We start from the raw sequence: 24,252 nt of genomic DNA, 5'->3' as shown, positions 1-24,252 counted from the left end.
CAGCTAGACGTCTGCTGCAGTGCTTCAGCCAGCCTTAGTGCAAGCTTAAAGAACAACATCTCCAACTTTAGAACTCAACATTGCGTTTGATAAATTTGGGGCCTGATTCTGTCGTTCCAGATTTTTTTCTTAACTCACCAAAACTCGCTCCAGTTAAGGAATGGATTGCTTTCAGCAGAGCCTACCCATTCTCTCCTATTGTCAACTTTCATAATCACTTACTCAATTCTCTTCTTCTGACCTCCTCTCAAAACATTTTCTCGCCTGATTTCTTGTGCAGTATGTGTTTCTCTCGGTGTTCCTTTTCTCCTTATCTTCGCAACTCTATCCTATTCCCTGTACTTGAAACTCGCCTTCAGCGTAAATACCTTTTTTTTTTACAGTTCATAGCTTTCCGAGTGAAGAATATTTGGATTCAAAATGTTAACTCTGCATTCCCTCCACACGTGTTGCCAGACCTACTATTTCGCTGGGTTTTTTTTTGTTTCACTCCAACAATGCCTATATTCCAATGCCTATGGTAATATTAGTCATGTTGACTATTAGTAATTCTTTCCAGACAAGAAGTCCCATCTTCACACCGAATATTTGATTGATCTTGTATATTTTATCTTCAATTATGAAAGCCAGTATTTGTTATCCTCTCTTAATTTCCCTATGAAATGACATTCCGTAACCAACAGCGTCCTTATTTCACTTTGAGGGAATGGCACCCAAGTCCTGACCTAGAATTGAATTGAAGAGATGAGCGGAAAGTAGATATTTTCCCTTGAATAGAACAGGGCAATTGGAAAGTATTGAAAACCTATCCAAAATTTGAATGGACAATAATGTTGGGGAGTGCCTCTACTTCTTTTAGCCATCCTTGTAGTATATAGAAATATTACTATGGTTATTTAAATACAAATATTTCAGTTCCAGAAGTAGTACTAAAGGGAATATCCAGAGATCCATCAACGTTTGCATGCATTATCCATGCATGGGTCAGTTCGTTAGCTCAGATGGTTACAGCATTGTGCTAATAACGCCAAAGTGGTGGGCTCAGTCACCATCCTGACCAAGTGCAGCATTGTGGCTTGCAAGTTGCGGTTTCACACTCATTGTCTGTGTTTGTCTTTGCTTTGAGGGTGGTTCAGTGACTAGCACTGCTGCCTTACAGTGCGAGGGACCGGCGTTTGATTTCAGCCTCGTGTGACTGTCTGTGTGGAGTATGCACATTCTCCCCGTGTTTACATGGGTTTCCTCTGGGTGTTCCAGTTTCCTCCCACAATCCAAAGATTTGTAGGTTAGGTGAATTGGTCATAAAAAAATTGCCCATGGGTTTAGTTATTCGTGAAGGGTAAATATAGGGTATTAGAATGAGTTTTGGTAGATTGCTCTTCAGAGAGTTGGTGTGGACTTGGTGCACCAAAGGGCCTGTTTTCACACTATGGGGATTCTAATTCGAACAATGACTTTTCCTCCAGTATACCATCACAATCCGGAGGATTGATCATATTTGCAAAGTGTGCATCGTGCTTCAACTGAGGTCGAGCAGCCTATGTTTAATGGTACTGAGACTTGTACAGAATGCAGACTCGATCTAATAATTGTCAATGAATTTGGACAACTCGTGACCAACGTAGATATGCTCTCCAGCAAGGCAGACCCTCCTCCCCATATTGAATAACAACACCGCTATTGAGCGTTCACGATGAAAATTGACACGTGTCACAGCTGTACCAATTACATTCATGTTTTGAGAGCAGAATCGGATCAAAGATTGAGGATTCGTTGAGGAATTCATGTGCTTTTTTTTTTGATGGCGCATTTTAATTAGTGTTACTTTCATTTTAATGTTTTACTTGTTTGTCAAGGTGGATTCAAATAAGAGGGCAGTGACGAGATGGCCCTTTGAATTATTTAAGGAGGTCACATCACTTCAAATACGCAGTCATTAGTCAGAAAACGTTAGGTAACAATGTAAAAATTGAACTTAACACTTAGACAAGCATAGATCAAGAGCTGTTCCTGATAGTATTTGAATTGTCAAGACCATTGATGAGAGTCTCCAGAGTCCAATTTCTCATCAGTCAATTAATGCAATGACATTTCTTCAATCACTTAGATTTTCTTCGTACAATCCGAATGTGACATATTTTCTCATAATGCGTTGTAATATCATCAGCAATCATCTGTTTTTTTTCTTGTTGGTGATTTTGTTTTGTTTGGAAATGATTCAAACCAAACTCATTTGAAACATTCAAACTTCCATTGGCCTATCACTGTCCATAAATAACGGCTCTTGTCAAGTATCATTTCAGAATTTAATCCATGAAGCACGAAGATATGGAAAACTTTATAATGAGACGTATAGAACGATTTCAAAATAACAGGAGAATATACTCCATGATTATTGCCCTTTTTGGTGTTCCTGGTAAGTGGCTTCGAAAAATGAAATATCTGAATATAGAAACATGTGCTTTTATTTTAATGGACCACTGCTGCTTAATTCAGAAATGACAATGACCATGTTCAGACAAGTAATCAATAATAGTATTTCGTTAAATGTTACCAACTAACTATATTGCTTAATGCTATATCCTCAAAAGAAAATTAAAATAAAGAGCATTCTTTTCCAATTAAACCTGTGCTGATGCGTGAAACTTTTTTGTACGTGCAATGAAGAGTTTGCTGCTGAATCAGCCATCAAAGAAATTTGCTCTCAGATACATTAATGAGATTATATTTCACTGATGAAATGTATTATGCATGTGCGTGTGATTAAATGAGTGAAACGAGATACTTCTATTTTCATGCTGAAAGAAACGTATTTTCCTAGTAACTTTGAGATATTAATTGAAAAAAAAATTGTAGTAAATAAAAAAAAATATGCATTCCAATGAAGAAAACAGGGGGAAAAGCGACCAAATGAATAAAATCCATTCAAAATTGTGCAGATCTGTTAGATATACCCTCAAGCTTGATAACTTGAAAGAAAGTGCAGCAAATCTACCCTTTCTTCCCAGACACTTAAAACCTCTCAGTTCTGCTTTAATTCCAATATAGCCAATGCTCCACGTACATTGAATGTGAGCAGTCTGACGTTTAATTATGTTCTGATATTTTACAAATGAATCTGATTGCTTCACCTTGCATTTTTTCATGATCCTCATTTTTTGTGTTTGGCCTCTTCGAAGTCATGACATCTTATTGCAAGGTGAAAAAAAAGCTATATATATATATATATATTATAATATAAAGAAGAAAATAAAATTTCTCGCTCTCCCACAAAGGGAGCAGTGGGAGAGAAAAGTTTAAAGAGCAGATGCTAAAACTCTTACACTGGAATATTACACTGTTGGGATACAGAAAGTAAGTAATGCAAGTAATTGGAGAATTCAACAAGTTGTTTCAAGGAAGCAAGAAAAGTAACACACTTGTTGCTTCATTGTTGGAACCACAAGAACATTGGCCAGTAATTCCCATGTATCTCTTCCTTATTGCCCACTCTGACACATTTCCATCTGATTCAAGGTGAATATATGTTGAGATTAGTTCTTTGATATAATTTTCAAAATATAATTCTCTAACCTGAACGTAAGTACACAGAAATGCTCTCTCAATTATTCATAAACTATTTTTCCTCCTTTCTCTCGCAGTTAATTTATTGGCGATTCTGATTTTGTCCCAAGGAAAGTGTTACCTCTCTATGTGCACTACTTGCTACCTTGTGGCCACGGTTGGGGCGAACATGCTGGTCATCATCTTTGAAGTCATACTGTTTAGAATCAGTTTTTATTATTTCCCACTATCCTTTCTGGAAATCACCCCTGTGTGTAGTATAATTATTGTTATGCTTTATGCATCAATTGACTGTTCTGTCTGGTTCATAGTTACATTTTCATTTGATCGATTTGTGGCCACCTTTTGCAAGAAATTGAAACAAAAATATTGCACACAGAAAATGGCAGTTATAATACTGTCAACAACATGTCTTCTGCTCTGTTTGAAAGATCTAACCGTGTACTTTAGGTTTGAACCTGGAGAAATAATTGACAATATCGCACGGTTCTGTAAAAGAAAACAAAGCTATTATACGGACCCTGGATGGATAGCACTTAAATGGTTTGAGATAATTCTAAACCCATTGATTCCCTATGGTTTACTTTTGTTACTCAATGCACTAACCTTGCGACACATACTACTGGACAGTCATGTACATAAATGGATAAAACATCAGAGTAAGGGCAAAAGTTCCAGTGACCCAAAGGTGGATAACAGAAAGAAGTCTTTGATTTTACACTTCAGTCTATCTGGAATCTTTATAATCCTGTGGCTTTTGTATGTTTTAAACGTGGTCTATTACTCTGTTTCAGGCGCCAGTCTGAAGAATTACAATGATTCTTTGTATATCTTTGAAGAAGTTGGAGTAATGCTGATGGAATTGAGTTGCTGTACTAATGCTTTTATTTATGTTGTCACTCTGTCCAAGTTCAGAGAATGGGTGAAGATATTGCTAAAATACTCAGCTACTATAATGCTTATATTAAGAAGTAAACAAACCAATTGATAAAAGGAGCAAGGTATGTTTGGCAGTTTCCAGTCCTTCAATTTCACAGTAAGCCTATTGTCCATCAGCTAGATTTCATCAGGAATGAATTGTTTTGCTCAATGAAATTTAATAAGCACATCTGTAACATGATAAGATTAGTTAGATAAGAACATCCGTGTTTTCTCGTGTGAATTATTGTTTCTATGTGTTTTATTTTGTTTGAAGTGGCAGAAATAAATGGGAAAAATTCATTTGGGCAGGAGTCACTAGCATGCAATGTCATCCTTCTGATGACGTCCACAGACACTTGATGCATAAACATTTAAAAATTTCTTTAACCATTGAATTGTTAATAGTGAATTCCATCTATGGATCCATAAATGATAAACAGTTAGGAAAGCAAGTTTAAAAATCATTTCATCCTGCGTATGTGTAGACTATAATCAAATGCATGTTGCCTGGGGTGTGCAGAGATGGGAGATAATAACACTACCATAAACCAGCATATGCTTTCATGCTAAAACCATTCTACTGTGGGAGTGGGAAATCTGAGATAATAAGAAAATGTGCTATAGCAACATTTGCTCAAAGTGGTACGAGATTGACGTATGTTAGTTAGCTTTTCTGAGCTGAAAGGTTCGTTTCAGACTTTCATCACAATCACGGGGTAACATCATCAGCGAGAGTCTCCGGGGAAGTGCTGGCGATATGTCCCGCCTCTCAATTTGTCGGTCTTGGTATCTAAAGGTCGGTGATGTCATTTCCCGTTCTTTTTCGAACGGGAAGGAAGATGGGGTCGAAATTGATGTGTTTATTGATGGAGTTCCAATTAGAATGCCACGTTTCTAGGAATTCTTGTGGGTGTCCTTGTTTCACTTGTCCTAGGATGTGTGTGTTCTCTCTGCCAAAGTGTTGTCGGTCTTTGTCTATATGTATGGAAACTGGTGATAGTGGGTCTTGTCTTTTGGTGGCTGTTCATGTTTCCTGGTTGCAAGTTTTCTGTGTGTTTTTCCGATGTCGTGTTTTCTTATAGTCCTTTCATGGTATTGTGTAAATTACGTTAGTTTTGCTGTTAGTATCTAATGGATCCGTAAGATTCATTAGTCGTTGTTTAAATGTATTGGTGCATTTGTAGAATAGCATGATACCAATGGATCTGAGTAGTCCGGAAGTCATTTCTGATATACCTTTGATGTAACGTAATGTGGTATGGATTTTTTTATTGCGTTGTTTCTGCTTGTCTATGTTTATTTCTGAGGAATTAGTAAGTTGTGTTCACTGCATATCTGATTTTCTTGAAAACGTTGGAGAAGTATTTTCTCATGTTGTTTGTAGTTTTTGCGTGCTGCAGTGCTTTGTAGCTCGTTGAAATAGTGTCCTGACGCAACTTCGTATGTGAATGTTTGGATGATTGCTTCTGAAGTTGAGTTTTTGATCCGTGTTTGTTGATTTTTATTCTGACGATGCTGTTTCGATTTTCTCTGTTTACTGTACATTAAACTGTCAAGTCTAAGAATGGGAGTCTGTTTCCATTGTCCTCGTCTTTGGTGAATTTTAAACAACAAATACAGAACAAATACTTAACTTCAGAAGCAATCATCTCAAACGGAGCTGCATTAGGACATAACTTCGACGAACTACGTCGCAAAGCAGCACCCAAGAACTACAAACAGCAGAAGAAATCTACCTGCGCAACTTTTTCAATTAAAAACAATAATCAAAATCCGCTGATTATTCAGAAACAAACCCAAGCAAGCAGATACAATGCAATCAAAAGCTATAACCACCGTAATTTTCTTCAAAGATATATCAGAAATGAATTCCAGGCTGTCCATGCAACTTGGCATCATGGTAGTCCAGAAGCCTACCATCAAAATTCAACAGCGACTGATGAACATAAATTATCCGTTAGATTCTACCAGGAATACTAACGTGATTACAAAATACCATGCAAGAAATGTAAAAACAAACACTACATCGGACTAAAAGCAGGAAATGTGCCACCAAGATATATTAACATCAAGTAGCCACTAAAAGACACGACCCACGATCACGAGTTTGTGTACATATAGACAAAGAAGGACACCAATTTCCCTGCGATAAGACACACATCATAGGACAAGTGAAACAAAGACAGTCACGAGAACTCCTCGAGGCCTGGCATTCTAACCAGAGCTCCATCAATGAACACATCAAGTTAGACCCTATCTATGTTTGACTGAATACAAAAGAACCGGAAATGAAGTCACCCAACTAAAGGAAACAAGACCTATTAATAGAGAGGTGGGACGTAACACCAGCACTTCATTTGAGACTCTCACTGATGATGTTACCAAGTCACAGGAACGAAACATCTGAAAACAAACTTTCCAACTCAGCGAGCTAAGTTACACACATTTAATCAACTTGAGCAGCAAATCTTCTTTAAAAATCGCTAATATAGGATTAACTTTCAAATCCTGCATGATTCTTTATCGAACTGATCAAAAGGGAGAAAATGAAGATCACTGATTTGCTGCCAAAACATCAGCACGTCGTAATAGTAGAACTATTATTTAAAATATGGTATATTGATATTTGCGTAATAATGATCTGATTGTTTATCCACAATGTATAATTGTGATTTCTAAATCTTGCCTCTGGACTGTAATTAACGTTGTTACGTTTGGAGGTATTTGATGAAAAAAGAAAAGAAAAAAAATAAAGGTATCCAGTTAGTGTAAAGTATTTCAAAAGACGTTTTTATTCTGAGGAATCCCTTTTATCAAGCAGACCAACCGCTGCGTCCACCCAAGTCCCCTCCCCAATCAACGCCCACCCCCCATGCAACACACCGTAACACATTAAGGAGATAGCCTAGACACTAACTTTCATCTTCTTTAAAGACAAGTTTAAGTTACAGTGTCCATTTGTGAATCGATTTGTCAAACTACTAGGTGTTTAGTCTCACACACTTTATTCTGACACCACAATTAAAATACAAGCAACAAACAAAAGAATTGGCATAAATTACCTCTATCCAAATGCTTAACAAAATAATATATAGTGTAACAACTACTCATCAATTATTCCAATATAGCAGCTTTCCATGAACATATGCTTGGCAAAGGTATATCAGCAACCAGTCCAGGCTAAGGAACATCAACAGGGTGAACCTAGCAACAGGGAATGAGCAAAACTTTTTATTATTATTTTTATTGTGGCAGCAGAGAAAGATGCTGCATTGAACAACTTGAATTCGAATAGCACCAAATTCAGAAAGTGAATGCAAAACTAATGTCCTGGTTTTGCCTAAGCTTGACTCCACCCACTCATGCTTCTTTTATCTTCTTAAAGAAGCCAAAGCCATTGATTCTGTTTTCCATGTAGCAAAAACCTTGGTATCAGATTTATAATAACACACTTAAAGAACCAGGACTGACATATCCCTTCTAAAGGAACAACTCATCACACCTGCCCTCTAAAAGAAGCCATCAATGTATAATCACAGGATTACTTTCAATGACTTTAGTCTCACTTTATTAAAACGTTACATTTGTCTAATCATGAAAATCTTCTGTAATATCTTCCATTGAACATGATAGTCCTCCTGCAAGTAAATCGTGCCAATTGGTCCATAATTATGATGTCTCGCCTGGCAGATGTAAAATTTTCAAATTGAATGACTGTTACAATGACGTCTAACTAAACAGTTTCGCATTTCTATCCTTACATTTTCCAGAAATATTAAGCAGTTATGATCAGTCTCAGATCAATTGCCTCAGATACGTTGCTGGTAATATATGTATTGAATTCTCTTTTAATATATCAGCAAATTCTTTCACAATGGTGGGTTACTTCTTTTGATGAATACTCAACTTTCTGGAAAAACAAATAAATCCTCTTGCAATCTTCTTCCAAGGGCACAACCCTGACAAGCAAATCACCCACATCGACAGCTTTTTTGAATGACTTTGTGCAGTCAAGCTGTTGGACTCAGGATTGGTGCGGGTGGTCAGCAGCTTTTGAGCTTCATCAGATCACCTGTGGACGTTCTCTGCCCGGATCTTGTGAACTCTATTGTTTGTCTGGAATCTTTTCATCCGAATATAATGTTTATCTTTTAAAAATTATGTCTTATTTTCGAACTTACACTACAAGCCACTGGAAGGATATGCAACTTTTGTTAATCCTCTATTGTGTAAAGATGTTTTCATTCTTCGGTACGTCGGCCTAAGATGGCACCATGAGGGGGACATTGTAAACGTTTCATTGTCCTCCTATACTTCTGCAAGTAAGCACATGTGACAATAAACCTTCAGTCCTACTCTATTCTATTCTGTTCACTTAATGATGGTCAACACAGCTTTCAAGCTGGCAAATGCTTTCTGACACTTTTCCCTCCATGGAAATATTCTGCACTTATTTATCAGTTTAATCAGTGAACACGGCCACAATTTAGTATGAATTTAAGATAAAATCCAATCAGTTCCAAGAGTTGTCTTAATTCCCTCTTTGTTGATAGTTTGGAAACTCGCCAAGGACCTTTGCGTTCGCGTCCCCTGGAGCTATCTGTCCATGTCCAATGATATAGCTTAGGAATGTGATTGCAGATTTCATAAACTACAGATTTATCACCAAACTTGCCTCCTGAACTTGATCTAATAATTCCGCATGACGATCCAGATCTTCTTTCTGTGTGTGACTAAAAATCAATAGAATGTCTATGCAACTGAGTGATCCTCAAAGAACATCATTCTTTAATCTTTGAAATATGACTGATGTATTCTTAGGTCCACGTGGCATGAATTTGAATTTGATAAAGTCTACTCAGTGCGAACAAAAAACTTCTTTCGCTCGTTCGGATAAAGGTGCCTACAAGGATCTTCTGATTAACCCCAAATTAGAAAGGAAAATTGCTTGTCCCACCTTCTCAGTCCAGTCTCCAAAAAGTTTAACAGGGTATGAATCGGATTTTCTTACTGCTTTAAAGATAGTCCGCACATTATTGTTGGACGCTAACTTTTTTCGACACCAGTAATATGGTTGAGCTGTATGGTTGAGCTGGATTCGTTGCAATTCAATTCAATTTTGTCATGAGTGAAGATGATTTCAATTTTTTTAAACATAAGCGAATTTTAGATGTTTAAAAGCAATGGGAACAGCTTTTCCAGCATCTTTACCATATATAATCAGATCAATACTTAACAACTTTTTCGCAGGTATCTCTCCATGTGTTTACAGTAACTCATTCAGTTTGTTTTTATTTTTATCTCAAAAGTATCTCAATAATTGACCAAGCCTTTCAGAACTTCCTCATTTCCGCTTTAATTTCAGAAATGCCAAATGCACAATAGTCTGGAATTGTTTTTTTTTCCTAAGAGTTGTAAAGAGGGGCACATTCTCCTTTTGTCTCGATCAAAACACTCTTTCAGCATATTCACATGCACATTTTGATTTTTCCTGCTCTCTAGTTTTCCTATTAAATAAGTTAAATCACACAATTTCTTGTCAACTTGATAATTCCATTGGACTTTGTATTTAATGGTTAGCAATCCACTGACATTAATGCAAACACTTCACCTCCATCAGTAAAATTAACACTTTTTAAAAAATGTATTAACTTCTTCCTCTTTCATTGCAGACTGTACTACTTTTACACACTATATGTACAACTCACACACTCTATATAGGCTCTTCCTTAAATTTGACATATCGCCCAAATGTATTGTCTCTAAACATGGACTCACCAATTTCTCCTCAATTAAGTTCTGTGATCCTCTCATCACATGCACAAAAATAATTCAAACTGCCTAAATATAGTTGATTCATTGGTACATTCCTAATTGGGAAAACGACAAATGGAAATCCTTTAACCCAATTCTTTAGATAGTCTTAATCTCGACCTCGATATGATCTTCAAAATTTCACGTTATTGTTTTTATGCTCACTGAGATTCTGGATGTTGCACAGTGAATTTTAATTGTTTTGGGTCGAGGTTGTCTCCAATTTCCTTGAATAGATTTGATATAAAATATGATCAGTGATTCAATTGTGTTTCCCTGGGTAGCCAAAATACAGTCCAGGTAATTAAAAATGCTTGAGCATTTTGCCTCGTGTTTGGCTTCTTTATGCCCAAATGGCCTCCAACTGATAACTCATGTGCAATCCTCATCTCGTCTCTATAAAATATTGCTAATATATGCTGATGAAAGCATATGTGATGCTCACTATTTCCTCAGCAAAACTTTATCTTGAAGATAGTAACATTCACGGATATAGCGGTTTTTTCTTCCGTGTGTGCTTTTGATGCAACTGCTTTTCATTACATATTTCTGTTGATTTATGAATGAACTGAGAACCATCTGCCATTTTTGCTGCAGTTCTTTCATTTTTAATTCGCTGCTCGTCCAGATGACATCTCGCCATTTCAGTAATTGACTTTCTAAATCCCTTGAAAATTACAATCTCTCTAAGAGTGTCACGTTATCTGTTCTATTTTCCGTGTTATTGTTCTCTGACAAAGTTACTATTTTTTCATTTCAGACTGCGTGCACTTTTGACCAAGATCCATCCTTAGATTTCTAAAAGTGTGGCTGTCGGTTTTTGGCACTCATTCATATGTTCTTACGACTTTTTTTTAAAAAAAACTCATCATACGCTCCAGAAAACTACTCGCATAGTGATGAAAATAAACCTCTACCTACAATTTTATTTTAATCGTTAATATAATTGGTGGCCGTTTCATTTGTTTATACGCATTCTCAAATGAAGTAAAAAAGAAACTTTTATGCTTTTCTTATGAAACCTCGGCAAGGCATGAGCATTATTAAAGATATGTGCACCAGGATTTCGTCCACGTTGGGTTTGGTATTCATCACTGTCCTCATCATCATTCCTACTTTCACTTTTACCTTGGCCATTTGCATTGGCTGACACTTTTCAGCTCCACCTTCTGGAATAAAAAAGTTCTCACTTTCTCCCTTTCTACTTTCACTTTCTGCCTTTTTATCTTCACTCAATCACTCAATCGCATATCAAACTATTTCATTTTTTTCATGTTCAAGCTGATTTAATTCATTTCCCATTAGTTCTGCAGCAATTATAGTCGCTATTTAACTTTTGCTTCCAATGAACCTGTTTTATTTCCTGTTCAGTTTTTGCCATTAGCAGTTATGCTGATTTAATTTCTGGCAGATGAAATGTATGAGAAATGATTGCAATTAAGCCTCTTTTCCTCTTAGGCACAAGGTATCTCAACATCAGCTTGTGTGTCAATTCCAAAAGCTTTGCCTTACTCTCCTTTAGGAAACCATCTGAAGTGAGTTTTTCCTCATCCAATAAATTCTTACCCTTTGAAATAATCATTATACCAAAAGGCACACTCTATTTGAAACAGCTACATTCACCGATCACTATCATTGAGTCCAATAATCCTCAAATCAACATGGAATTGGATAATTTAATCCCGACAGAAGCCACTAATTTGTTATAGACTGGAGAGAAATCACTCTAATAGTTTCCCAAGTATATATAGATATGGAACTTCTGGCCTATTTAAAGGCAAGTGTAAGGTGTTACATTCCAAATGTGATTCAAATTGTCCAATGCCCCCATTTATGTAAAGAAGAAAAAATCCGATAATCTTACAATACAGTTGCAATACAAAGACAAATAAAGATAAATTGGCAGACCTTTCTCTCTAATGATGGAGTAAAATAATATGTTATATAATTTTTAAACATCAGTTGCTCCAATTTAGCAGCATGTGACAAATAGACCCTTTACAAAAGCAATTTCAGCAAAAAAGATGTTTCCTAACTGTCAACTCTAGTGACGGAGAAAGGAACAGCGAAACAAATAATGACGCAGCAGACAATGAGACAATTGTTGCTGATCTAGAAAGGCTTCAATTCAAAAGAAAGGTCATGCAATGTCTAAAATTAATGGAAAGTCAGAACATATGGAAGCTTTTACAAGTGACTAAATGATAAGTTAAAAACGCAACTTGGGACAAAAACATTATATATAATAATAAGACAGCTGGTTCTATAAAAGAAGACAGAAAAGTTAAGTTAGAGGAACGAATTGACATCGGACAATAGAAAACTGAGGATTGTGAAGTAATAATTGGGCACAAAATTGGCAATGGAACTGCGTAGATACTTTGCATTAGTCTTCACGTGAGAAGAAACAGATCTCACAAATTAACTTCAAGAGGGTTGGCGGCAAAGGTGAAATTAATTGCCATCATTAAGGAAAAGTTCCTCGTAAGCTGAAAGGTCTAAGTTGAATAAATAACTCGGATCAGATGGACCACATCCCAGGTTTCTGGAGGATATAATTGATGAGATTGGAAAGATATTGCTCTGTTCTTTCAGGAATCACGGAATCTGAGAGTCCCAGTGGATAGGAAAATGGTTCATGTAACCCACCTGTTGAAGAATATAAGGAGGCATAACACAGAAGACTGTTGGTTGGTTAGCCTGACCTCAGTCATTGATAAAATTTTCGAGTGCATAAATAAGGATGAGATTGCATACTATATTGGAAGGTCATGGTAAAATAGTATGGATTCAGCCAGCATCATCAAAGTAAGATGGTATCTGACAAACCAGCTGGAATTATTTGAGCAAGTCACATGCAAGATAGAAAACCAAAAGCCAGTGGGCGTGATCTATTTGGATTTCCACAAGTCCTTTGAAAAAGGACTGCATGGGTGGCTGCAAAATTGTGTATGAGCCCATATTGATAGGGACAACGATACTGGCATAATTAGAGAATTCTAAGCTGATGGACAGAAGGCAGTAATTAGTGATAAATGAATCTTTTTCATGGTGGTAACTGGTGACGACTGGAGATCCAAAGAAATCAGTGTTATAATCACAATGATTTACACGAATGAAAAAGAAACTGAGGACACTGTTGTTAATGCTGCAGATGACACAAAGACAGGTGGAGGGAGGGGTAGTATCGAGCAAGTAGGGAAGCTGCACAAGGAATTCGACAGTTTAGGAGAATAGACTAAGACGTAGCAAATGTAATGCAGTGTGTGAAAGAGTGAAATTATAAACTTTGGTCGGAAGAACAGTGGTTCAAAGTATTTTTCAAACGTGGAATGGCTTCAGACGTCTGAAGCACAACGGGGGTCGGGAGTCCTAGTTGAGGATTTTTTGTAGTTGCGCATGTAGGTTCAATTGGTGGGAAAGAAGGGAAATACAATGTTGGCACTCATTTCAAACGAGCTAGAAAACAACAGTGGAGATGAACTACAAAGGCTGTTTACAATTCTGGTCAAGCTATAATTCAGTTTCCAAATATTTTCTGTTGTGTCCCTTCCCCTTAATTGATATCGTTTGAAATTTTTTTTCATCCAGTGGCTAAGATAAACTGTTAGCTCTCTAATTCAATGGACTGTGTCTCTCCTGCAAATTAATCATAAGAATTGTATTAATTTGTCTTGCGCCTTATCTTCTACATATTTATCAATGAAACAATAATGACATTCAAATTGTCATTATTCATTAACTATTTAAATACAGTTAATAAATCATTTGTGAAGCTTCCCAGAAGTCATGTAAAGCTGCTGAACATAATTTACTTGGGCAAAAGCCTTTTGTTTTGTCTATTGCCTTGTTTATGTTATTCAATACTCTCGTTTTAGTTTAGTTTAAATCTACTTGAAATATCGCTAATTTTATGGTTACCAGTTTGTGCACTGACAAATTTCGAAATCAATTGATATCCATCAAAAATCTGTTTTTTCTATGCTTGCTATTACTCTACTGAGTATTTCGAGAAAGAGTACTTAATTCAGAATTATGATTTCGCTTTAAACTCGTTTTATTACACTTGTCATTTCAAGTTCCTTTTGCATTCATTGTTCCATTCTTCCATAATTAATTCTTTCGTTATTCTTTCCAGTTTCCATGATTAATTGCAGGCAAAATGCTACATTTCTGCTCAGGCTTTTTAATACATTTTTAATGGGCCATCCATCATTCTGTGTTTCAACAAATCTTTCAGAATCCACTTCTATCACACTAATTGTTCTATTTTCGATTACCTTTACATTCCCGACGAAGATACGGTTCACCTCCAGCTTACTTTTAACTGCTGGCAATTCTTGCACATTACTTCGTGTGAAAACATTTAACATCAGCAATTATTTCCCTTGCTATTTGTGCTTTCCTTCTAAAACATGAAATTTCCGAGCTAAATTTTAGTAAAACCCAAGCACAGCCCAATCTCTCTGAGAACTCGGGTTATATTTAGATACGGTGTCGAAATTTTCTTTGCAAAGCCAGCCATGTCACCATTTCTTCCTCGTCTTCAACCTCCGGTAGTCATCTATGAAACTCAGTTATATCAGCACAAAGAAGATGATTTTAAGTGTCAGACGTGTTAATTAGAAAAGGTTTCAGACATACTTTATCCTGCTGCAATATAATAGAATTCCTCTTGTTTCAGGCTACAAATTATGCTCTCGAATCCGTAACAATTACATTGTTACGTCTTCCTCATACTGTACTTTTTACTGTTGCTGAACATCAGTAGTTTTTTTTAAATGGAGCAGAGTGAGAACAGAAGCCACAACGTCTATTTGATCGAGGTTGGAGATCAAACCTACTTGTTCTCAAACCATTCTGGGCCAATTCCCGGGGTCAAGCAAAGAGACAGAATCCTCCGCTTCATCTCTCACCCTACCAGAATCCCAATAATCGCCAAAAGCTGCACTACTGCCCTATTGTCATAGAAATTGCACTAGCCCTCTATATCACATATTAATCTTAAGTGATCTCTTCTTTTTACCCACTCTTGTATAGCATCTCTCGGGAATCTAATCACTGTGCAAGAGAGGTTGATCAAAATAAGTTTATCTGCTGCATGTTTGTTTGGAATGAAAACGTTAACCCTGCCAGCGACTGTCAGATTACATGAAACCATAATGTATATAATACATTACATGATGCATAATTTATTTTAGTTGTTCTTTTGACCTATAAATTTACTACAGTATAGAAATAATTTTGTGCCTGTTTTAAATAAAATTCTTCTTTGAAATAAGATATAAATTCAAAATGTTAAAAGGTAACAAAAAATGGTTAAACATCCATTAAATGCAAGGTCTGTGGATTTCATCTCTCAAAACTGTATCAAATTAGTTTCACTACTTTCTGACTACAGAATGTGCTCTACCAAATTGTGTTTTGTACAATTGTCTAGTTAATGATTCAAGTCAATCTAATCCATGTTACGCAAAAGAAAGTGATGCGTTAGTTCAAATAAGTCATCGTGACGTCAGTTATACAATATAGGCCATAAAATATCAAACTTTTTTTAAAAATCATGGCACCGAGTGGAGGAAGGGAAATCTTACAATTTTACAAAAAAAAAGCCGAAGTATGGCACTTGCCCAGAGAAATCAAGCACAGTTGATTTTTGCAGTCCCAAAGTGAAAATAAAAATAACGCATAAAAATAAAGAAAAAATAAATAATTGAGAAAGCAGATGAGAACCCCAATGAGAGGTTGCAATTGAAATTGAACATAAAGTTGAGTCAAGAGCTTGTAAAGTATGCATATGAAATACATTCGGCTAAACAAAATTGCCATATCAATTTTGACCACTGCACGTTTCCATCAGAATTGAATGGAATACAGACCTTCTGTTCCTCTGCCTTGTTATAGTTCATGACAAACCCCCATTGATTTTATATCTCCTTATACTACTAGGCCTTCGAAATATTTTTAACTCTCATATTCCTGGATTTAAAGGAAAAGCAATTTAGCCATTTTCAGCCCACCAAATCAGATAAATGATGTTTCCCTTCATGCTTAACACGTTCTTCCACGATATAACGCTCAAATAGTTTTTTGTATCATCCCGATCATGCAAGTCCAAATGGAGTTTAATCGCATGATAATCAAGACACAGACCATTCACTGAGGAGTCAGAATGTTGAGACAAAAGCGTGCTCGAAGTTTGAATAGTGAATTGTCGATTCGAGATCACTATCAGAGAAATATGTGTGGCACAAATTTCACAAAAAAAATCAAATATATGCTGTGAAATATTGGAGAGATATTTTTCACTGAAACTATTTCTTCAGATACAGTAATTAATTTTAGTCTCCAAAGAACAAAATTCTACTGGGAATTCCACACTCAATTATAAAGTTTGTAGCTAAATGCGACTCACTTCTTAGTTTCAGCATAAGAATCAAAAGTGACACAAGCAGGGTAAGTTGAAGCAGATGATTGGACCATTCGAACGCAAATCATTTCAACTTTGCATTACAAAAGGTTTACCGTCCTCTGCTAACTGTTATTGGTGTTCTTGGTAAGTCGGCATATCCAAATTCGTCAATAAAATATACTCAACTGAAGAGCTATTCTCATCGTTTTGAGGCATTAAATCGAGCTAATAGGTTTATTCATTGAAATCATTGCCTTCGGTCTCTGTCAATGTTTTACTTTCATTTAATTTGATTTATATGTAACATTGCATTCATTCTGAGATCAGCGAATAGTAAATCTCCAAATGTAACAGCTCCTCGAAAATGATATTTCCTTGTTATAGTTAAAATATTAATAGAAATGCAACACATGTTAGAAATCAAAAATCCGATTCTGCCAGTTGCATGCGACGAGGCCCAGACTTTGAAAGTCACTTAAATGCAAATACAGCTAAAGAGATGTTAAAACGCTTTTGACTACAAGCCACTTTTCATTTTAGGGATAGTGGAAGCAAATATATGAATTATGTTCAAAACATCATTTGATATGATCAATTGCATGTCAGTGGTTTGTGTTCCAAGTATTGACTCGCAAAAAGTGTGTTCTATGCAGCTGGTCACGCGCAGAAACATCTCAGTCAATCCCACTGATCATGTTGCATTAGATGGTTCAGTCTTCTACTGCTGTCATCTCTTGTCTTTAATTTTTTTTTGAAAAACTCTGCTCTTTTCAGTTCAACAGACTTGCAGTGTTTTAGTTCTTTTCATCTTTTTTCAATTAATTAATTCCTTCCAAATATAAGTTTACATGTGTTGTTGTTCCGACTGAATAACAGTCATTATATCCAAATCAATAATAATGCTGCAGGTGCAATTGGATCATGGTTTCTGCTCGGCTGCTTTCCATCTGCAAAAGATAATTGGAAAACAAATGCAAATCTTTACTGAGAGATAGCGATATCTACTTTTATTTCAATGGCTGAACAAGTAATTCTGGAAAGGATAGCTTTCTCTCAGTTGTCACTGTTCTACATAGCCATTTACACTGATTTGAGAAGATCACGGTTTATAAGACTAGCACTTTTTTTCTTTATCATGCAAAAATGTCGCCATGCCTATGCGTACACAGTTTTTGTTACAAGTTGCTTCAGTCATCAACTGGAGATTTCCAATTATGATGACTGAAGTTGAGATCTGTCAGGTTTCATTGCAATATATTCTGGAATCTAATATTTAAATGCACTCTGATCTCTTCATATGAGTTATCTTCCTCCATGCAATATCATTGGAAATGCATCGATCTTCAATCATGTTCGTATGTCCAAATTAGCAACGTTTTCTTTTTATGATTAATGTTAGCCTGCTAAGTTTGTTTATTCCACAAATTAAATATTTAATTTGATCTTGAATTTCCGTTAATTCAATGCTGTGCAATAGAGAACAGGCGTGAAAATTAAATAGTTTCTTCTTCCTTTTGACGAGTTTGAAAATTTCCATGGCGTTCAGCAAATCTCTGAGGTTACTGACACATTAAGAATATACGTTGTACCTCCAGCTGGTGCTGTGTGTGTTATTTTAAATGTCTGCTTTCTTAGTTGGTCTATACTGAAAACTGATTTTTCAAAAATATTTCCTGGAGTTATTAGAAGATAGATAGGGAATTTCACAATGGGTCGGTGTATTAGGTTTTATTGTCTCTTCAAGTGGTGTTGTTGTTGAAACGAGAACAGATATTGCCTGTTGAAGTCAACCAGTCTGGTAGCATGAGTAGAAAGAAAACAGAGTTAAAATTTCGTATCTGGTATCTTTTTGTTGAGTCTGAGTGCAGGCACAATGCAAAATCTTGTCCTGATCTTCGATGTTCTCTTTTTATGGTTGTCTAGGTGAACGTGACAAAACTGTGGGAAGATTATTCAGAAATATTGGAGTCTTCTGCCAATGCAAATATTTCAGCAATATCTCCACACAAAGGTATTTGATTTTGAAATGGACGCTTGTGTATTTTGCACATACTTATGACATCAAAACGCATACTGTCAGCATTCACACTCTTTCCATATCACTGGAGAAAGAATAAATCAGCAGGACACGTACAATGCAGCAATAAGTGTAGAAATTCATTGCACCTCTGATAACAGTATTTGAAGTCATAGAGCAGTGCAAATATGACCCACTGATACTCATAGTTTTACTGTCAAATCATGCATAAAGTCTATTTATATCTTCGTCACATTTAGTGCATTGACAGATTTCGTCCTGTCTCCGGGAAAAGGTTTTTTTTTTCCAATTGTATTTAATGTTACCTGAAGATCACGGCACTGGCAGACATACTATTTCTTATTATCGACCTGATAATGAGGCACGTATTTGCTATTCTTCAGATACAGTTTATTTACATTGCAGATTGTTTCACTGCTTGTTAGTTTTCGAACTGCTCCCTAAGCTTCGAATGCAAGACAACATCCAACTTTTTGACAAGCAAATTGTCACCAATGTAGAAAATAAATTTTGGTGCTTCTTACTTCAGAAGATGAATGTTTCGAATTTGTTCTATCTTAGTTGTTTTCTTTTAATCTGTTGCATGCCATTCGAGTAGTACACTGGAAATCAATTCCCACATTCTGCAGAGTGACCACAGAAAAGTAAAGACTTTTTTCATTCATTTTTTAAAAAAATGTCCCATTGTGTTCTTTGCTTTGCACGCAATTAAAGGAGTCTGTATTTCATACAAGTTATTATTTATTGAAAACAAATGGAATTTGGCTACTGATAAACAACTATGAAATGTCAGCACGTAACTATATTGTTTAAATCTCCAATCTCGTTATGTATTTTCGCTTTTTCACAAAGGCAGTCAAAGTATACAGACAGAAACATTGATGGTATGGATGGAGGTCTCTGCCTATAAGATGCATTGACATGATCCTTCGCTTGAGAGTTTTTTTTGGTGATCTCAGTTCTTCAGGTCTTGTTTACTTCCTTTCACGAGGCACTGTGAGTGTAGTACAGAAACATAGAATGGTTTGTGTTTCTTTGTTAAAGGGCACAGCTTAAAGCAACTGGTGAAGGAAAATAAACTGAATTTCCTCCAGCTACAGGGTTTTTTTTAAATGAAGGAAAGACGGACAACAAATCGCCTTCTGCGGTCTAAAGGTTTTGCTCGACTTTTTTCACACTCAAAAACTACTGATATTCCTTGGAGCCAGTCGTATTGCTGTTAGTTTGGAGAAGGCTGCTTTCATTAACCACTGGTCACCACACCACAGACCAAGCTGCCATATGTTGCTAGCTGAATCGTTAAATGTACGCATCTGTCATATAACTTTGAATGCAAGTAGTCTCCCAGATACAGGAAAGCTGTGAAACTTGAAAGGGATCCTAACAGATTTATAAGGATATTGCGAAGGTTTGATGATTTGAGCTTTCAGGAGAAGTTGAATAGGCCAGGTCTATTTTTCTCTGGAGCATTGAAGGCAGGGTGGTCATCATATAGAAGGTTATATTTTAGTAGGATAGGGTGAAACAGCCAATTTCCTTTCCTCATGGTAGGACTGTTCAAAACTAGATTAAGTAGGTTCGATGTGAGAGAGGAAATATAGAAAAAACTACCTTCAGGAGAACTTTTTCATGCAGAAGGTGGTGAGTGTATGGAACGAGCTGCCAGGTGATGTGGTTAATACCGCTACCATTGCAACACTTTAAATTAATCTGGATGGGTTCATGAATATGAAGCGTTTACACAGATATGGGCCAAATGCTGGTAAATGAGACAAGATTAAGAAAGGATGTCAAGTCGGCAGGGACGATTAGGATCAAAGGGTCTATTTCCATATGATATATGTCTATAACTCTCTGACTTTGAATAAATTTTCTCGACATGTTGAACAAAAATAGTGCATACAACACTTGAAGAAAGTCGTGTTAACATGTTTCCAAGAAGTGCAACATTCTCTTCCATTGTTCTTATTTGTTTATTACTTTTTAAATCGTTACTTTCCCATTTCATAAAATTGAGGAATTCGGAGTATGAGAAGGAAACTCAAACACTTAAGTCCTCTTTGACAATTAAGTTGATCATGATTGGTCTCATCTCAAGATCCACTTTCTTGCCCGCTCTTCAATAAGAATGCAAAATGTAAGAACGACAGTACGCAGGGAGCTAAAAATAAAACCTGAGTGACAGTTCATTTTGTATAATGCTCCTGCCAACTGAGAGCAATGGGAATACAATACCTGGAATAATTTTCATAACCAGTGAACATAAGGAAATAATATAAAAAGAACAGAATGCATGTCCATTCTGCTTTTCATGAAGTTAACTTCTCAGCATATGTTAATTATTGAATTAAACTTTAATTAAGTATTTTTTTTCTCCACTGCCCTGAATTCCCACTTTATTACAAATTCACAAATATGCTCACAGCCTCTTACTCAATTTGATGATGTTTTACTCGCCATGATGGTTCAGCCTTGCTGGCCAGAAGCTTGAATAACCTACTTTTGTAGATATGCAATAAATCTTTCTGCCTCAATTCCTGGAACAATGATCGACGTTTTCAGGTGATTGGTAACTAACCAGCATCAACTATTTTCAATTTCTTAAACTTTTTTTTAGTTCTCACAGAGAATTTGATATTTGTATGGCAATTTAATTTAAGATAATAATTATTAATTGAATTCCCACTTTGCACAAACTCCAGATATACTCAGTCAGCTTTTGTCGCATGTTGGCAAATTTCTGTGATATTAAATATGCCCTATTGCTATCAAGTTATTACAACTTAAATGTACATCATAGGTCTAGTAAAATGAATGTTTATATGTTGTCACTTCGGTTGAAACTAAAGCATAATATTCAAATACAACAAATTTGACAAAATTTTACACTTGTTCTCAGAATAATGATATCTGCATGGTATTAGTTAAAGAACAATGAAGCTTACAAATTATGAAAAATGATAATTCTTATAGACGCCTGTGGATCCTGCAACAGAAAACTCTTCACGTTCAGCATGTGCTAATTTTACTGATTGTTTCTTTGAAACAACAGCGAAGTATTCGTATTACTATGATTTCAATAGACTGTTTTTAAATGATGATCACAGTCAAAGCATTATTTCCTCATGAATGAACATACTTTGCTGTGCAATAGTGAGCCATGAGATTAACCGAAATTTAAAACACAACACTCGTAGCAAAAATGTTTATGGTTTTTAAAGAGTGAATTAATCTCACTCACTTAAACTGCAATTAACTGGAAGTTGTCTTATTATTTTTATATATCTGGCCTCTGTCCGCTAATCTTTGTTCTCATGTTGCATACTTTCCACATTTTGCCTTGGCAGTACTAATTACACATCATAGTGAAACAATGGCACACTCAACGGAGACAAACGAATTTATCACGAACCTAACTAACGTGTTTGATACTCAAAGAGGAAGTCCATATGAAACAGTCGAATTGATTATCGTTGTGGTTATGACTGGATCCATAAATTTGATGACGATCATTGGAAACATCTTTGTTATTATCTCGATCAAAACAAACAGACATTTACAAACTATTAACAACTACTTCATTTTCAGCTTAGCCTGTGCTGATTTGATTCTTGGTGTGTTCACCATGAATGCATTCACCATTTACACTGCATTTGGATACTGGCCTATGGGACCAGTTTTCTGTGATTTGTGGCTTGTTGTAGATTATGTTGTAAATACTGCATCTGGCATTAATCTTCTCCTCATTAGTTTTGACCGGTACTTCTGCATAACAAAGCCCCTCAGCTACCCCATTAGGAGAACACCTAAGATTGCAGGGATAATGATAGCAACTGCTTGGGTGGTGTCATTTATCTTATGGGCACCTGCCATTGTTTTCTGGCAGTTCATCGTCGGGGAGCGAACCATTCCTGAAGGGGAGTGTTATCCACAGCTCTTCTCAAATCCCGCCATCACGTTAGTCATTATTATAGCTGTCTTCTATCTCCCTGTTACAATCATGGTGACTTTGTATGTGCGCATATCTTTTGCGAGCAAGAGTCGAATGAAATGGACTAAAATAGAATCTAAAGCAAGGAAAGGCTTCGGATCTCCCAGTCTATGTGAAAACAATGTGATAAAACCGAGTACAAACAATGCATCAAGTGTTCCTATTGATTTGTTCCATGCCCAATCGCAAAATGTCAAATTAACTGTTGGAATGGAAATCGAAAAATGTGAGCAAGGACAAATGAAGGATGTCTTCACTGAGACAAACTCCCTCGATTTTGCCCGCCCAAATCCGAAGGAAGTTGTAATCCAAGCCAATGCACCGTTCTCCAGTACACAAAACCAGATCTTGCTGGACCCCATAGAACTCGCTTCCATGAAGATACCCAACCGTTCTCAACTTAAAGGCTGCATTGGCACCACAGTTGGAGTAACAATTAATCATCGCAACATTGTAATGGATAGTCAAAAGTTTAGACCAGATGATAAGATTGGCAAAGTGACCAAGATACGTACAAATAAGAAGGAGGTAGTAAATCGAGAAAAAACCGTAACTAGAACCATTTTGGCGATTATTCTGGCATTTATCATCACCTGGACTCCATATTTTGTTATGGTGATCATAACTACCTTCTGCCCAACTTGCATCACCCATACAATTTGGAATATTGGAAACTGGATCATTTACATCAATAGTACCATCAATCCAGCTTGCTACGCACTCTGCAATGCCACATTCAAAAGAACATTCAAGCACCTTCTCTTCTGTCAGTACAAAAGCATTGGCACAATAAGATAAATACATAAACCAATCCAACTGGTTGCACTAAACGTACTTATCAAGTTGACAAAGCTAAAAAAGACTATGTCCATTGTGTCACGTTATCCATGTTATCTATCAGGTAGACATTGATTATATTTAGATCATAATGAATAAATGAAGTCTTGTGCAAATTCGCTCAAAGGGACTGGTGAATCTTTCTCACGTTTTTTTTTTAAATCACTATCCCTTTGTTAACAATGCTGACAGACTAGTCCTCTATCTCCCAAAATTAAACTACATCACTGGATTACTGGTGCAGTGACATTGACACTATTCCACTTTCGATCCAAATCAAAACAAATTTCGGAAGAGGGTACAAACATTTCAAAGCTCCATTAAAATAAACAGCAACATGTCTTAGAACTACATTTCTGTTTTATAGGTTTTCACTGTCTCCAAGTTATAAATAAACCCGAACATTGTACAAACTGTGTGAACTTGCTTCCACTCTGACCAAATCCTTTGGACTTCTTGTTGCCGTTTTAATATTTATGTTTGATTTATTGAGATCCTGTATCATTAATTCGAAAAATAAACGCTCCTACCCCTGAATTGTTCGAAGAGAAGGGTTGGGGACAAACAAGTTTCGCGTCACCTGTGAAAGATGGAAGATGTTTGTGTCAAGTTGGTCGACGTGAGACTGTGTTCCATTTGTAAAAGGAAATGTCTGTTGTGACTCCGAGGTGGAAA

The 24,252-nt window shown here is 36.3% G+C and overlaps 2 protein-coding genes across 5 annotated transcripts in view; both read left to right on the top strand.

The window, feature by feature from the left end:
- LOC122541318 (netrin-G1-like) overlaps positions 1-24,252 on the top strand; it is a 910,622-nt gene that overhangs the window by 612,804 nt on the left and 273,566 nt on the right. The gene's annotated exons all lie outside the window — the stretch shown is intronic.
- Positions 22,123-23,538, top strand: LOC122541230 (muscarinic acetylcholine receptor M2-like). The gene has a single exon (XM_043677849.1). It carries the CDS (start codon positions 22,123-22,125, stop codon positions 23,536-23,538), a length of 1,416 nt encoding a protein of 471 aa, XP_043533784.1.

This window comes from Chiloscyllium plagiosum, chromosome 37 (assembly GCF_004010195.1).
Source record: "Chiloscyllium plagiosum isolate BGI_BamShark_2017 chromosome 37, ASM401019v2, whole genome shotgun sequence".
NCBI lineage: Eukaryota > Metazoa > Chordata > Chondrichthyes > Orectolobiformes > Hemiscylliidae > Chiloscyllium > Chiloscyllium plagiosum.
The sequence above is the reverse complement of the archived record's forward strand: the minus strand, read 5'-3'. Positions and strand labels throughout refer to the sequence as shown.